Source organism: Talpa europaea (assembly GCF_964194135.1).
Source record: "Talpa europaea genome assembly, chromosome: 9".
NCBI lineage: Eukaryota > Metazoa > Chordata > Mammalia > Eulipotyphla > Talpidae > Talpa > Talpa europaea.
This window is the reverse complement of record NC_140076.1, coordinates 2,211,722-2,226,442: the sequence shown is the minus strand read 5'-3', so window position 1 is coordinate 2,226,442 and position 14,721 is coordinate 2,211,722. Positions and strand designations below refer to the sequence as shown.

The window sequence follows — 14,721 nt, the reverse complement described above, 5'->3', positions numbered from 1 at the left end:
CGCGGGCGGAGGTCCGGGGGGGCGCGCGGGGCGCCCGGGCGGGGAGGGGGCGCGGCGCCCCGGGGTCAGCCCGCGCGCCCTTGAAGGGGGCGGGAATCCGCGGGCTGCCGGCGCCCCGCGCTCCCGCCCCGCGCCGCGCCTCTGGCCCCGGGGGCGGGCGGGACCGGCCCTTGGCGGCCCCGGGGCGCGCTGGGTGTGGCCGGAGCCGCGAGCCCCGCCGAGCCGAGACCGGCCGGCGCTCGGGCGGGGGCGGCTTCCCGGGGGCGCGGGCGGGCGGGCGGGCGGGCTCGGGGCCGGGGCGCGCGCTGGGACCCGGACTCCGCGCCCCTTCCCGGCGCTGCGCCCCCGGCCGCCCGGCGCTGCGCACGCTGCTCTCCAGCACTTTGCCGGCGGCCGGCGCGGTCCTGGCGCGCGTCCAGCTCGGGATCGCGGCGGCAGCGCGTCCCAGACCCGCCCGGCCCCGCCGGACGCGACCGCCGCCCCTGCCCTGCCCTGCCCTGCCCTGCCCTGCCCTGCCCTGCCCTGCCCTGCCGCGCGCTCCGAGCCCGGCGCGCGGGGTTCGTGCCCCGCGCCGCGCGCCGCGTCATCCCGTAGTTAATTGCTCTCCTTTTGCTTGGGACGGTCCCCTCCTGGCGCGGCTGGGCCTCACCCTGCCCAGCGCACCCCCCTTCCGTCTGGGGGACTCAATTCTCAGCTTCCCTGCAGCAAGGGTAGGGTCCTTCTGGGCTTCTTAGGGACTTGTGGGGGGCCCCCGGGGGGCCCTCCCTGGCCCAGGGATGTGCTGTCTGACCCCAGGAATGCTTCCCCAGGGGGGAGAATAGTCCACAAATTGGCACCCCAACTGCTGTTTTCAGGAGAGGAGAAGGGGGTGGTCCTAGCTGGCAGCAGCAGCTCTCCAGTCTGGGGGATGCCTACCAGATGGCCGGGCCTGGAGGGGTGGGGGGCACCTCTCCCCACTTGTTTGCTGGCTTCCCTCCTGTGACAGGGGCTCTGCAGCACGCGGCCCACCTGCCTCTCAGACAGTCTGGCCAAGTGTGCAAAGAGCCTGCTGGGGTGAGGGTCCCCCAGGGCCAGGTTGCTTGGACGGTAGTTGCCTGGTCCCACCCAATTCCTGGGGCGCAGGCCTGCTGCTTGGGTGGGACTCAGGCCCAGCACGGGCATGGAGGCCCAGGGCTGTTTTCCACCCAGGAGGCTGCTCCTCCCGAAGCCAGAGGGAGTGGCTCCCCGCGGGGCTGGGGGGACCCCTCCGTGGCCCTGGGGTGGCAGCAAACTGTGGAAGGTGCTTCAGCAGACATGTTTCTGGGACTTCGCTGACCCCATTCCCAAGTGCCCGACTCTCCTCAGCTGGTCAGTGTGAATCGTGGAGGGGCCAGTGTGTGTGTGTGCGTGTGTATTTGCACGCGGGCAAAGCCCCAGTTCGAATCCACGCCCATCTGCCCCCAGCCCTGTCCACACTGCAGGCTCGTGGTCACCACCCTGAGTGGGCTTCCGTCACAGCGGCCTGCCCCCACCTCCTTTCCCTCTTGCACGAACTGCTCCCGGGCGGGGCGGGGCGGGGCGGGGCGGGGTGGGGGGTTCTCCCCAGGGCCTCTAGGAGCCCCTCAAATTCCCACTTTGGCCCCTCTGGCCTAGGGTGTCAGCCCATCCAGCAGCAAGACCAGCCGCGCCGCCCGCAGGCTGTGTCCTCAGCCTCCCCAGCCCTCGGTCCCCCCGCCCCCGCCTGTCCAAGTGCGAGCCCTGACTGGTCCCCTCCTGACCAGTCCCCTGTGATGCCCTCCACTCCCCAGCAGGGACACGTCTATAAACACAAATCAGATCCAGGTCCTGGTGGCTTGGATGGATGGCAAAGCCCTGTTTTGCCCCCTGACCCCCCCCCCCCTTGCTCACACTCTCCGCACTGGCCACCTCGGTGCTTCTGGGACACCCCAGACTTGTCCTGCCCTTGAGCCCTGGCTGCGACCTCTGCCTGAGCGGCGGCGGCTTCCTGTCCTTAGGTCTCGGCTCCAATGTCACCAGGAGGAGACTCCTCCTGGCCTCCTGGCTCAAGGGTGGCCCCACCCCATCTTCATGCTTTATTTTCCGGGCAGCCGCCTCCTCCAGACGGGTAGGCCAGTTACGTGTCTGTGAGCCCGAGGGGGCCCAGGGTGATTCCTCTGGGCCCGGCAGCAGGCACCTGGTGCCCAAGAGATGGTTGTGGCCCGAGGCCTGAGGCTGGGAAACTGCCTCTGCCTCCATCGTTTGTCACCCGGAGCTGGCCCGTGCCCCCTGCACAGCCATGGCAGCCCCCCAGGGACCGGGTGGACTAGAGCGTTCCAAGCCCTGCCGGCTGCAGGAGGAGCTGTCACCCCCATCTGAAGCAGCGGTTGAGGGGTTACTGGTCAAATTTACTATCTTTTCATTTTGCTCTTTGCTCGGCTCCCGCAAGGGCTGCTCTCAACAGTGGGATCCCGGTTTCCCAGCACCCTCTGGGGTTGAGGCAGGCAGGTGGACCTGCTTGCTGGGAGGGGGTTGGCCCCGGGTGCCGAGCTCTGCAGGAGGTTGGGAGGGTCCGAGAGACAGGTGGGTCCTTACTCTGCCACTTGTTAGTTGGCTGACCTTGGTCTGCCAACCCAGCCCCTGTGCTTCAGTGTCCCCCAGTGGAATGGGGTGTAGCCCTCGCTACCTCATAGAGGGTTATTATGAGGACTGGTGAGCTGGTGCCCGTGGAACATTTAGGTCACAGTGCCCAGCACGCAACAAGTGCCCCATAAACTGTGCCCGTGGTAATCAGTGCCGTCCGAGGGCGCTGACCTGCCTCCCTGAGAAAATGCTTCCGAGACTTGCACCCTCGTCCAGTAAGCTGGGGCCGTGGAACCTGGGCTGGAGAGGCCAGGAGTGAAACCCACGTAGGGCTGGAGGGAGGTGGGAGAGGGGCTGGGCACCCTGGCTTCTTCTCAGAAGAGCGGGGGCTGAGCCGCTGAAGGCCGGCACTAGGCCACCAGGTCCCCCTCCTGGTAGACCTGGGCTCCCTCAGCCGCACACGGCCGGAGGGGTGGGCGGCCCAGGCTGTGAGCCCAGCCGCTCTCCTGTCCCGAAGACCCCTGACCAGCCCGTGGCCCCCAAGCCCCGGGGCTGCCCCAGCCGTGTGGGCGTCTTAGACTTCCTTGGGCCCAGGGGCCAGTGATGGCTGTGGGGACTTGTAGTTTATCTCCCCCTTGGGGAAGTGGGGGTCTTGGGGTGCCCCATGGAGCCTGGTTGTACTTAACACAGCCAGTGTGGCCAGCACACCTTACCCGGTGACTTGGCCTGTGGAAACTTGCCTCACGCCACGCTGACCGGGGCTAAGATCCAGGTATTGTTTTATCAGTTCATTTTTTAAAAATGTTTATTTATTCATGCATAAAAAGGTGGGGTACAGGCCAGAGGTGCGGGGGGGTGAGAGGAGTCTCCAGAGACAGAGTGGGGGGGCAGGACAGGCGGATCCACTGAAATCCACGGCTGAGGGCAGCAGCGGGCGAGGCAGGAGAGGCCTGCTGCGCCCTGTGGGCCGCTCCCTGGCAGCGGCTGCGGACAGCTCCATAGTGCTGCGCCCCTGTCATGGGCTGGAGAGGCAGAAAGCGGAGTGGAAGGTGCCCAGGTGGTGGGCGGAGCCGGGGAGGCTCCGGACGGTGAGGATGTGGGTGGGCAGGATGGGAGACAGGAGGTTTCACCCCTGGGCCCCAGGGAGGCCCTATCTCACCTGCCCGCCTGCTCATCCTCCCGCCCGGGCTTCTACCCCTGCACCCACCTGCTACTCACCACCTACCCCCAGTGCACCCACACGTTCTCCCAGCCAGCTCTCCTCCCCCTCCCCCCATCCACCATCCATTCTACCTGGTCTCCCTCCCTCCCTCCCCCCTCCCTCTACCATCATCCGTCCTACCTGGTCCTCAGCCATCCAGCATCCAGCCGCCATCCTTGTATCCATCCATCTACCCAAGAGCTCTCGTCTATGCATTCATGCATCCACTCATCCATCGTCCCTCTGTCCATCCGTCCATCCATTCTATCTCGTTTCCATCCATCTGTCCCTCTGCCCACCCGCCCACCCAGCATGGAGCTCGCGGGTGTCTTGTCTGAGCAGGTGCTGAGCACGGTACGTGGCGTCTGACTTTCTCTTTCCTTTGAGAATAAGGCTTTCGAGACGCCCCCTTTTCTGGCTCTGTCCTTGTTTCCCTCGCCCCGCCTCTCTCTGTCACCCTGTCCTCTCCACCCTCGGTCTGCCGTGAGCCTGTCCTGGTGTTCTTGGGAGTCCCGCCTCTGCTCTCTGCCCGTCCCCGTCCCGTCCCTCCTCGTCTCTGTCCTCCTGGCCCTCTGGGTGTATCTCCCCTCCCGCCTCCCCTGCCCCTCAGGGTTCTGGCCTTGTGGCGGCCACTCCCTGCTGGCCTTGGGCCCTCCCCAGGGCAAAGCCTCCCCCCCCAGGGTAAAGCCTCCCCCCACAAAGCCTTCCCCCCTAGGATAAAGCCTCACACTCCCTCCCCAGGACCACTGAGGCTTTCTTTGATGAGATGCCAATGAGGTGATGTCTGGGTTGTGTTAAATGTCATAAATAAATTATTAATCCCCTCTCAGGCACAAACATCGCCCCACCCACCTAGTCTCAGCAGAGGGTTGGCTGGCGAGGGGTTCTTCCAAGGGCTGACCGGAGCCTTGGCCTCGGTGCCTCTGCTTGGTCAGCCCTAGGGTGGCCTGAGCCGCCGGGCCCAACGGTGGGCAAACCTCCTGTCTCCCGTCCTGCCCACCCACATCCTCACCCTCCGGAGCCTCCCCGCCTCCGCCCGCCACCTGGGCACCTTCCACTCCGCTTTCTGCCTCTCCAGCCCGTGACAAAGGCCACCTGAAGCCCGTTTTGAGGCTGGGAAGAGGCTTGGGGTCACCTGTCAGGAAGGGGTGGTGAAGCCCTCCCTGCCCCTGGCCTCCGGGTGCTCTTGTTCCAGGAGTGGTGCTGGGCAGGGATGGAGCTGGAGGCGGGGCAGGGGTGGGTGCTGAGCTGGGCCCTGTCCCAGGCAGACCAGCCGGCTCCCTGCCCCTTGGCCTTGGAGGGTAGCCCTGCCACCTGGCTTGGCACCCTGAGTCCTTTGACCACCCAAAGCACCCGGAGAGCCTAACTTTGCCCCCCTCCCCCAAAGCCTTATCTTTTTTCTGATCACCTTGTGCTTGCCAAGCCCTTCTGTCCTGCCCCTCCCCAGGGGCTCTTCCCGGCCCCAGAAGAGGGAGGCCGGAGCCAGCAGACTCCCTTGGGATGTGCATGGGCACTTGGGGGTGGGCTGGCCCGGATCCCCCTGTAGGACTCCTGTCCAGATCAGGGGTCCCTGAGTCACCCCAGGGTCACCAAGGTGTGGCGGGAGCTGGCACACATGCCAGGCTGTCGCAGTGCTTGTTGGGAAGTACGCACAAGGGGAGCCTGAGATCGGGGAGGGCTGGATGCCTGTCGGGAAGGGCAGGGGCAGGGTCACACTCGCTGCCCGCCCGGGGCCCGCCGCCTCTAGCCTCTGCCGCTGTGTAACCCACACGTGGGCAGTGACGAGACCGCCGAGCCTCGCGTCCTGCGGATGGGCGGTGGCGGCGCCCCTCCCTGCTGCCGCGTGCAGAGCATGATGAGCACCTTGCGCCACCTGCTCGGCAGCTCAGGTGTGTGCAGGTGCTCCCGCTGCGGTGCTCCCGCTGCTGTGAGGCATGCCCTGAGCTGCCAGGGCCGGGCAGCCTGCCACGCCCCTCCGCAGGGCTGTGGGGAGGCAGCCAGAGCCGGGGCTGAACTCAGGGAAGAGCAGCAGAGGGCACCTGTCCTGGCCCCCAGACCGTCCGGGCCTGTCTCCACCTGGAGGCAGCCCCCCACCCACCCACTGCGCCAGGCCTGCTCTGACCCAGGGGCTCAGGAGGCAGGTGCCTGCACAGGCTAATGTGTGCTCATTAGAGCGCGACTTGGCCCGTGAGCCTTGGGTGGGCCTGGGCCCGGGAGGGCAGGGCTGCGGCGGAGGCACTGCGGGGGCACAGGAGGGCCCGGGGGCGGCCGGGCATCCTGAGGGCGCTCCTCCAGGGACCCTCACCCCAGGGTGGCCAGCTCCCGTCTTCCCCAGGACGCTGTGTGCCCGGGGGAGCGGCTGGGGGCGCCGGGAGGGTTGCTGCGGGTGGCGCTCAGAAAGCCCAGAGCCTGTTGCAGGAGAGGGGAGGGAGGGGGCTGGGGCGAAGGTGGGGTGAGCATTGGGGGTTATTGTCACAGCGGTCAGTCTTGGGTGTCCTCAGGGTAACAGCAACTGTGCGGGAGGCGCTGGGAGGATGGACCTGTCATATGGGGGGGCGTCTCCATCCTGGAGGTTCTGGAACCTTCTTGGAGCAGATTGACAGGACCGTGAGTCTTCTGGAAGGAAGGAGGGTCTGTCCAGCAGGGGTGGCGCCTCATCCTCCAAGGGTGCAGGATAATCCGGGGTGTGGGTTGGACGGTGCTCCCCTTCCCAGCCTCCTGCTCTTGGCAGGGCGGGGCGCAGCCCATGCAGAGCACAGGCGCCAGCACCTCCTGCCGCACCCGGTTGCCCCCTGTTCTGCTGGTCAGCCCGTCGGTGACCATGTGCTGGGCATTCCCAGCTGGGCCACCCGGGGGGCGGGCAGTGGGGGGGGGTGGCAGCGGCAGGAGGGAGGGGCCCCCTCGGTTGCATCAGCCTGAGTCCATTATATAAGCCCTGCTGGGCATCGCCGGGGTGTGGGGGTGGCTCTGCCCAGGCCTCTCTGGTGGGGGTGGGGAAGTGGGGCAGGGCGAGGGACTGGCACCTGCTCCCCATTCTGCTCCCCACCATCCTTGTCACTGCCCCTCAGGCCTGTCCACTCCAGGATGACCCTGGGGGTCCCCACACGTATTTACAACTAGCCCCAATGTCCCTCCCTCTGTGTCGGGGCTCAGAGCCAAGGGCCAGGCCGGCTCTTTGCGCGGCCCCGCCTCACGCAGCCTCCTCCAGGCCTGACCTCCCGGGCCCCGCCTCGGACTGTCCCCTCACTGCCCAGTAGGGGGCACCGCGGCTGTGCCTCCTCACGTGCTGACCTCTGTGCTGCCCCGCCTGCCAGTCACCCCCTCTCGGAGCTCCAGAGCCTGCCTGGCGTCCCCTCTGCCCTGCTGGAGCCCCCTCTGTCCTGTTGGAGTTTCCCAGCAGGCTGGGAGGGCCGGGACTGGGCACCTTCTCCCTGGGCAGGGAGGCTACCAGCTGCCGGCCGCTCTAGGGGCCTAGTGCCCAGGGTGCTGGCAGTGGTGCAGCCTCCACCCCCCTGGCAGAGGGTGGGTGGCACACCTGGGACTGGTTTTGTGGGTGCGGGAGTGAGGGCCCCCACCGGGCGCTGGGCCACCAGCACCCCTCGCTGCCCCGGAGGGTGGTTATGGGAGGACCCAGGGTGGGCGCATTCACCACCCACTTTGCCTCTGGCTGGGAGGGGTGGGGGTCCAGGCTGAGGAGGCCTGTGAGGGGGGCGGGAGGCCAGCTGTGGGCGTGTCCCCGCACCCGTGGCGCCCAGCGCCCGCTAGGCTTCGGGGGGCGGGCAGCGAGCTGTTTCAGCAGTCCAGCCGGGGCGCCTGATGACCGAGTCCAGGGCGCCTGTCCGGGACTTCCCTTCTGTCTCTGCGGCACCGGGGGCACCGCGGGCCCCTGGCAGGGCTGTTCTCAGGTGGAGGAGATGCCCACGCCCTGGCACGGCAGAGCCCCGGTTTGTTCTCTTGGCCCCCTGGGTGCAGGGGGCCGCTGAGGGGGACCAGGAGGGACACGCTGGCCTGGGGGTCCCCGCTGGGGCGCAGCCTGGCTCCCGTGGCTCCCTGTAGGGGCTGTCGGAGGCTGCGCTGGCTCCTTCCGAAGCCTCCTCTGCCCCGGGTGGGACGTGTCTGCTCTGCGTGCTTTGCTCCTCGGCACCCCCAAAGGGCTACCCGCCCTGTGGCCGTGACATGGTCCCTGTGACTGCCCTTCCGCACCCTGGATTTACTGGGACCAGGCCCCGGCAGGGCCACTCCCCAAAAAAACCTCTCCCTTCGGGGGATGGTAGGGAGCCCACTGCGGCAGCGACACCCCGACCTCCCCGACCGCCCGCTGCCCTCTTGGCTTCCCGAGGGCGAAGGAGGCTGAGGCCGGGTCACCTGTGGGTCTCGAGCCGGGGGGGGGGGGGGGGGAGGCTGAGCGGCCCCTCCTCCTCCGCGGGCCCCTCGCTGGGCCTCTGCTGGGAACCTGGGCTGGGCCCTGTGGCCGCCGTCCGTGTCCCGCGGGCCGTGGAGGCCAGAGCCGCTGCCTGGGCCTGGAGGAGGCGCCGCGACCCCGCGCTGGCGGTGGGCAGGCAGCTGCCGTGGGGTGGGGGGCCTGGGCGCTGCTCAGGGGGGGCGGGCGGGGCGGGCGGGGCGGGCCGGGAGCACGGAGAGGCCCGTCCCCGAGGCGGCCTGTGTCCCCCAGGGAAGTGACTGGGTAACGCCTCCCCTTTGGCCCCCCCAGAAGAGGAAGACGGGGGCCTGGAACTCTTCGATGACTTCTTCCCCGAGGAGCCCGTGAGCCTCCCCAAGAAGAAGAAATCCAAGAAGCTCAAGGAGAGCAGATCCAAGGGGAAGAGGCGGAAGAAGGAGGTAGGGCCGGCGGGGGCGCCCGCGAGTGGGGTGGGGCAGCGCCTGGCCCCGTCCCTGACACCCCCCACTGTCCCCCCAGCCACCGTCCACTCCCCCCACCATCCCCCCACCCCCCGCCCCCACCCCTCCCCACAGTCCCCCCCCACTGTCCCCCCCCAGCAGGACGCCGGGTCCTCCATCCCTTTCCCTCGGGGCCGGTTGGCGGCTCCGGGCCTGTGGGGCCTGCTGAGGAGAACGTGGGCCGGGAACAGGCCCCGCGGTGGGGGGGTGGGGGGGTCTCTTGTGGGGGGCGTGGGAATCTTCCTCCTGGACCCACTTCATCCTCCAGCTCAACCTCGGGAAGTGGCACAGGGTGGTTCCCACGCGTCGGCAGATGGGGGGACTGGGGTTCCCAGCTGGAGGGGCGACCATCGACAGCCCCGTCCCCTCGTGCCAGCCGTCCACCCCGACCCCGCAGGCGGCCCTCAGGGTGTGCACCCTGGTTTGTACACCGGAAAGTCAGGGTTCAGAGATGGGCCCGCCCAGGGTCACATGGTCACAGGCTGGCACGGTCCAGGCCTGGCCGCCCACCTGTCACCTGCCCTGCCTCAGAGGGGTCCTGCTGGCCGGCCTGGCAGTGCGGAGGGCACCAGTGCCCCACTGGCCCTGGGCAAAGCTGCCCTTGGGTCCAGGCCTCCTGACCGCGGGCACACCTCCCAGGCTGGGGAACAGGTGCCCCCAGCTGACAGGGAGACCCCAGTCAAGGAGGGCCTCGGAGACCACCGTGGACCTCTGGCTTGTCCCCCCCAGGGAGACTGTGTCCTGGGGAGTGTGGCAGCCTCCGGGCAGCTGCGGGCCCAGCAGGAAGTGCCCCTGGGAGGGCGGCCAGTGGCGGTGGGCAGGCGAGACCCTGTCCCCAGGCGCTGTCCACGCTGCCTCGCTTCTGTGTCTGCAGGACGGGGCACCCCGTGTCCCCCTGCTTGACGGGCGAATCAGACGTAGGCCCACAGGGCGCCTTCTGGGGTCTGTGGTGCCAGGGCCAGGCAGTCCCCCACCTCCCGGGAGGAGCTCCCTTAGGGCCTGTCTGGCCACGCCCCTCGGCCGCCCCATCCGGGCACCTTGTCCTGATGCAGCCGGGCCCCCTGCCCAGCCCCCCCCACCCTCCCGTCTGCTTCCGTCTCCTGCCCTGCCCCTTGGCCAGCCCTCAGCTCCTTCCTGCCCCACTTTTGGGGCTCCTGGTGTGGTCCAGGGTGTCCCCTCCCAGGACACCGGCCAGCATGTGGGTTGCAAGTGAGGTTTGTGGGGAGAAGGAAGGACTGAGTGGGAGAGCCCCAGAGTGGAACAGGTGTCCAGGCTCAGAGGGGTTGGAAAGGGGGTGCAACTCCCTGTTCCCATTATCCAGATGGGGATGGTGGAGGCGGAGGAGGGAAGGGAGGGACCAGCGCCTGGAGGCCCCCACCTGGGAGGGGCTGGAACTTGCTGGCACCCTGGCGTCTGTCTGTCTCCACGGGTGGGGGTTGGGGTGGCTCCCCCAGGGCAGTGGACACAGGCTCCCTTCTGCCCGGCCAGGCTGCAAACTTTTATTCTGACTTAACCCCCAGACCTGAAGCTCTATGGACTTTGGGGAGGGCAGATTCTGGGGTCATGTACGCAGCGCCCCCCCCCGCCCCCCTCCCCCGCGCCTGCCCCCCCCGCCCCCCCCCCCGCCCCATGGCTTCCCTTCGGCAGTTTCTTCGCTGGAACTGGGCAGGAGGTGAGGTCAGGACGGCTGTGCCCCCGGGTCCATGGGGCTCAGGCATCGGTGGGTCTGCCCAGTTCCTGAATGCAGATGAGAACCACCAGGGGTGCCCCCCCCCCCCCGCCCCCAGCAGGGCTGGATTTTCTCTTCCTCCTGGGTCCCCTGGCCGGGAAGTAGTGCAGCGTGTGGACGGGGTGAGCAGGGCTGCGGCCCGGGGAGCTGGGCAGTGAGAGTGGGAGGGCGGCGCCTCCCCCAGCCACCCTCACAGGGTCTCTTCCCGCCCTCCCTCTGGGCCTACCTGAGCAGGCCTGTCTGTCTGTCTGCGCCTGTCTGCCTGTCTCTCACTGCCGGGTCCTGCGCTCTGCCGGCCTCACCCGTCCCCTGCTGTCCCTCAGTCCCTTGCCTGCCGGCTCGAGTCTCCAGACCTTTCTCCCTCCTCATGTCCGTCCCTCCCTCTTCCTCTCTCCTCCTCCCGGCTCTCCCTCCCCGTCCTCTCCCCACCGAGGTGCTTGAGGGTTCTGTAAAGGGGTGGAGGGCGGGGGTGGACTGCAGGCCGGCAGGCGACTGGGCAGTGCCGGGACCCCAGGTGACCCCTTGGGGCTGGTGCTGACCCCACCTCTGCCAGCTGCCAGACCTTGCAGGGGAGGCCAGGCCTTGGCTCCATGTGGCCTCCTCCTTCGCTGTCCCTCCGTCTCCAGCAAGGTGGCCCCTGATCCGTTGGGGGTGCAGGCAGCAGAGGGAGGGGGCGGGGGGACCTGTGCAGCATTTTTTTGGGGGGGCAGCAGCAGGTCTTGGATTCCGATTTACATAAAATAACTGGGCTGCAGTGGAACCTGAGCATATGTAGATGAAGCTCCTTGTCAGACCCAGCGCAGGAGGGAGAAATGATTTCAACCTGTACTGCAGCGGTTGCCATAGCAACCAATTATTCAGTGCTAGATTATAACTGTTTATAACACTCGTGAGCGGGAAGGCTCATATTTCATTCTTTCTCTTTCCCTCTCGGTCTTGACGACCCCAAATCGAGAATGGCCAACTCTTGGAGGGCCTCCTTTTGAGTGTGAATCCGAGCACTGGGCTTGGTGGGGGGGGGGGCGCTGGCTGCAGGGCTGGGGGAGGGGGCGGGAGGAGCAGGTGGGCGCTGCTTGTTGGGCACCTGGTTGCTTCTTATGCCCGCGGGGCTTGGGCACCGTGCGGTGGCCCCTTCCCGCCCAGGGCTGCTCGACTGCACGGCCTGGTCAAGGAGTTGAAGGCTGCTTTGTAGATGGAGTCTGTTGGGGAGCGCACTAAGATTCTTGTACCTCCACAGTCACCTCTGGAGCTGCTGCAGCCCAAAGGACAGTGTCAAGGTCAAAGCCCCATGTCATTGCCTTGTTCTCAGCCACGTGTGGCTTGGGGGCTCGGGGCCTTGTTGGGGCGTGGCTCTGAGCTGCACCTTCTCCCTCGAATATGGCGTGGCCTGCGCCCTTGTGTGCGTTTCCAGATACTGACTGGTCCCCCCCGGGCTTGGTCACTCCCCCCTTCCTTCCCCTCCTGCCCCTGGCTGACACTCGCCCCGTCGGGCCCAAAGGGGGCCCGTCCCCGCCAAGTTGTTTTCAGAACCATTGGCTGCCCTTTGCCTTGCCCCGGCTCTGCAAGGAAAGATCTGGGGGGAAATAGAAAAGCAGACCCGAGTCTAGGAATGTCCAAATAGCTGCATATCCAGATTAGCCTGTGGGAACCCGCCTCTGAGACCGCCCTGTCCTCCTGCCCGCAGCCAGCCCCCCAGCGTGGGTAGGCAGGTTTGGAGGAGCTCGGGGTGCAGGTGGGCGCAATCTGGGTGGTGTGGAGGGAGAAGGCAGGGCCTGGCAAGGAGTTGGGAGGACTGGGGAGTCAGTCTTCACTGGGCCTTCCTGGTAGACAATGGAGACAGAAGCCTCCTTCCCTGAAATGAGGGGCTGCTGTCCTGAGCCTCTGGAGATGGGGTGCTGGCCGGTGTCCTGCCGCAGCTCTAGCTTGCTCCGGCCACTTGGTGCAGGGGCCATGCTGGGCCAGACCTGCCAGCCCTGCTCCTGCACCTTGCACTACAGATGGGGAAGGGACCCAGCTTCTGCTGGGCTCCATTCCGTGCCATGGCTGCCACATTTCGCCTCCTGCCCTTGGGATGTGGCTGTGCCAGGGCCATTAGAGATACTCAGGTCACCCCCGCCCCCCAGTTAACACTGCTCCGCAGCCCCCTGCCCTGCCTCCGTGCGCTGTGGTGTGCCAGGTGCAGGCTCCATGTGTGGTTGGCTTTGACCCAGTCCTGACTTGCAGAAATGTGGGGACCAGGCGGGTTGTCCTCTAGTGTGTCACACTGGCTGTGCTCATGGGTCATCGGGGCATTTTCTGGGCATTACCAGAATCAGGGCTGATGTGGGAGCCAGGGGAGGAAGTGGTGTGTGGGCAGAGGTGGATGCTTCTGAACGCAGACTGCTCCGGCCTGGGCAGCGAGGCCTGGTCAGCGGGGCCGGCCCCGCCCCTCTCTGATGCATCACTGAGCACCGCTTCTCTGTGCTGGGTCTCTCCGATTTCCAAGTGTTCAGGGTGTCCTCTTACATGTCTTCTTCGTCCTCTCACTACCCTTTGTGGCGTTCCCATTTCACAGATGAGGACGCTGAGGTCAGCGTCCTGCCCAGTTCTCAGACGAGCAAGGGGCAGAGCTCTGAGGTGCTGTGTCTGCAGCCTCCCCAGGGAGCCTCATGACCCCCTATCAGGCCATGCGGGTTTCCGCTGGGGGTCCTCCTGCCTCCTCCCTGGTCTGGTCTGTGGGTCCTTCAGGGCCGCTGAGGGCCAGCCCCGCGCCCTCCCCGCCCGCCCTGTGGTCTCTGTCCACGGTGCTGAAGTCGGAGGCAGCGGCCTCCCGTCCTTACCTTTGCCTGGTGGTGGAGCCGTCAGGTCTTTGGAAGGGTGGTCCCGAGCTTGGCAGAACTCTACATCATTGAGTCGTGGCCCCCACTTCTGGGTGCAGGAGCCCCTGCGAGGAGCCAGCACTGGCATTGCCTCTGGGGCCGCCTGGCCAAGTCGGTATTCTGGGAAACACCAGCTTCCAGAGAGGCACAGGGGCCCTGCTGCTGCCAACCTCCAGCCAGCTACTGACTCAGAGGCTTAATGGGCATAAAAGACTCGGGAGCTGGCAGCCAGCGGGGAGGGAGAGCGAGCTGGGGAGGGAGAGGGCGAGCAGAGCAGCCAGGAGAGCCCGGAGTGCAGGGAGCCCCTGGGGCAGATCCTTCCCGCTTAGGTGGAGGGGAGCCCCCTGGGAAAAGCCTCTGGACTCTTCACAGTGCGGCCTGAGGGGCAGAGATTGGGCTGGACACTCCCGCATTCTCCAGACAGACCTTGCCTCTGCCCCTGTGCCTCCCCCCTGCCTCCTCCCCCTCCCTGGCTGCTCCCCCCACTGCTGCTTCCCGGCTCATCTTTCATTCCCCACTTCCCTCTTCCTTCCTGCGCCTCTCTCTGCTCACCTTGAAGACAGAAATGAGCCTGGAGGAGCTGGCAGTCCCCTTGCCCGGACCTGGAGCCCGGCGCAGCCTCTCCCGCAGACCCAGGCAGGGAGAGGCTGGGAAGGGCCTCACACCTGGAAAGGCCTGGAGCAAACGGCTTCCTCGAGGGGCAGCCCCTCCGGGTGGGGCTGCTCTGGCTGCGGAGCCCTTATCTCCATACAAATGGGCCATTTTCTGCCTGTACTGACAGGAAACTAAATCTAGGAAGCCAAGCTTAAGAGCTGCTTAAATTACCTTGTCTCCTGTTGAGATGAAGCCGTGGAGGGGAGCAGGGGGTGGGCTTGCACCACAGCTTCTAGAGCCGGGAGCAGGACGAGCAGGACGAGCAGGACGTGGGCGCTGCATTATTGCAGGTTTCCCTGGACAGACGCAGTTAGTTCCGTAGGACGCAGACACGAGCCGCTTGGGTGCCAGTGGTGGTGGTGGTGGTGGTGCCCCGAGCCCTGCTCTGGCCCTGTTCCCACCCCCAGCCCTACAGCCCCCGCCTCCTTTATTCCCCCATCCCCCAGCCCTCCGACCCCCCTCAACCTTCCACCCCACACCCTCCCAGGCCTCCCCTAGCCAGTCCCCTGCCCCCCAGCCCTCCCCCCCAGTCCTCTGCCCCCCAACCCTCTGCCCCCCAGCCCTCTGCCCCCCAACCCCAGCTCTCTGCCCCAGGGCTTTTCCTGGGCACTTTTGTTTTTTGACTGCTCAGTTAGGAGCTCCTGGGTCCAAGCGCCCCCAGGGAACACCCATCCAACCCCCAAAGTCCCTGGGACCCACGCCTTTGCAGCAGAACCCGCCCTCCCTGCCAGTCCAGGCTTGCAGGGGGAGTCCACGAGGCAGGGGCCTGCCCTGCACAGATGGGGCGAGGCCCTCGAGCTGTGCAGCTCGGGACGGCCCCT

At 67.0% G+C, this 14,721-nt stretch overlaps 1 protein-coding gene across 1 annotated transcript in view; it reads left to right on the top strand.

Moving 5' to 3' along the window:
* The window catches only part of CHD5 (chromodomain helicase DNA binding protein 5), a gene marked incomplete at both ends in the record, with an annotated part of 55,138 nt that overhangs the window by 245 nt on the left and 40,172 nt on the right, over positions 1 to 14,721 (top strand). Inside the window, one exon of the mRNA XM_084244050.1 lies at positions 8,472 to 8,599. Coding sequence (XP_084100176.1) covers positions 8,472 to 8,599 — 128 coding nt within the window. The remainder of the gene's footprint in view (positions 1 to 8,471; positions 8,600 to 14,721) is intronic.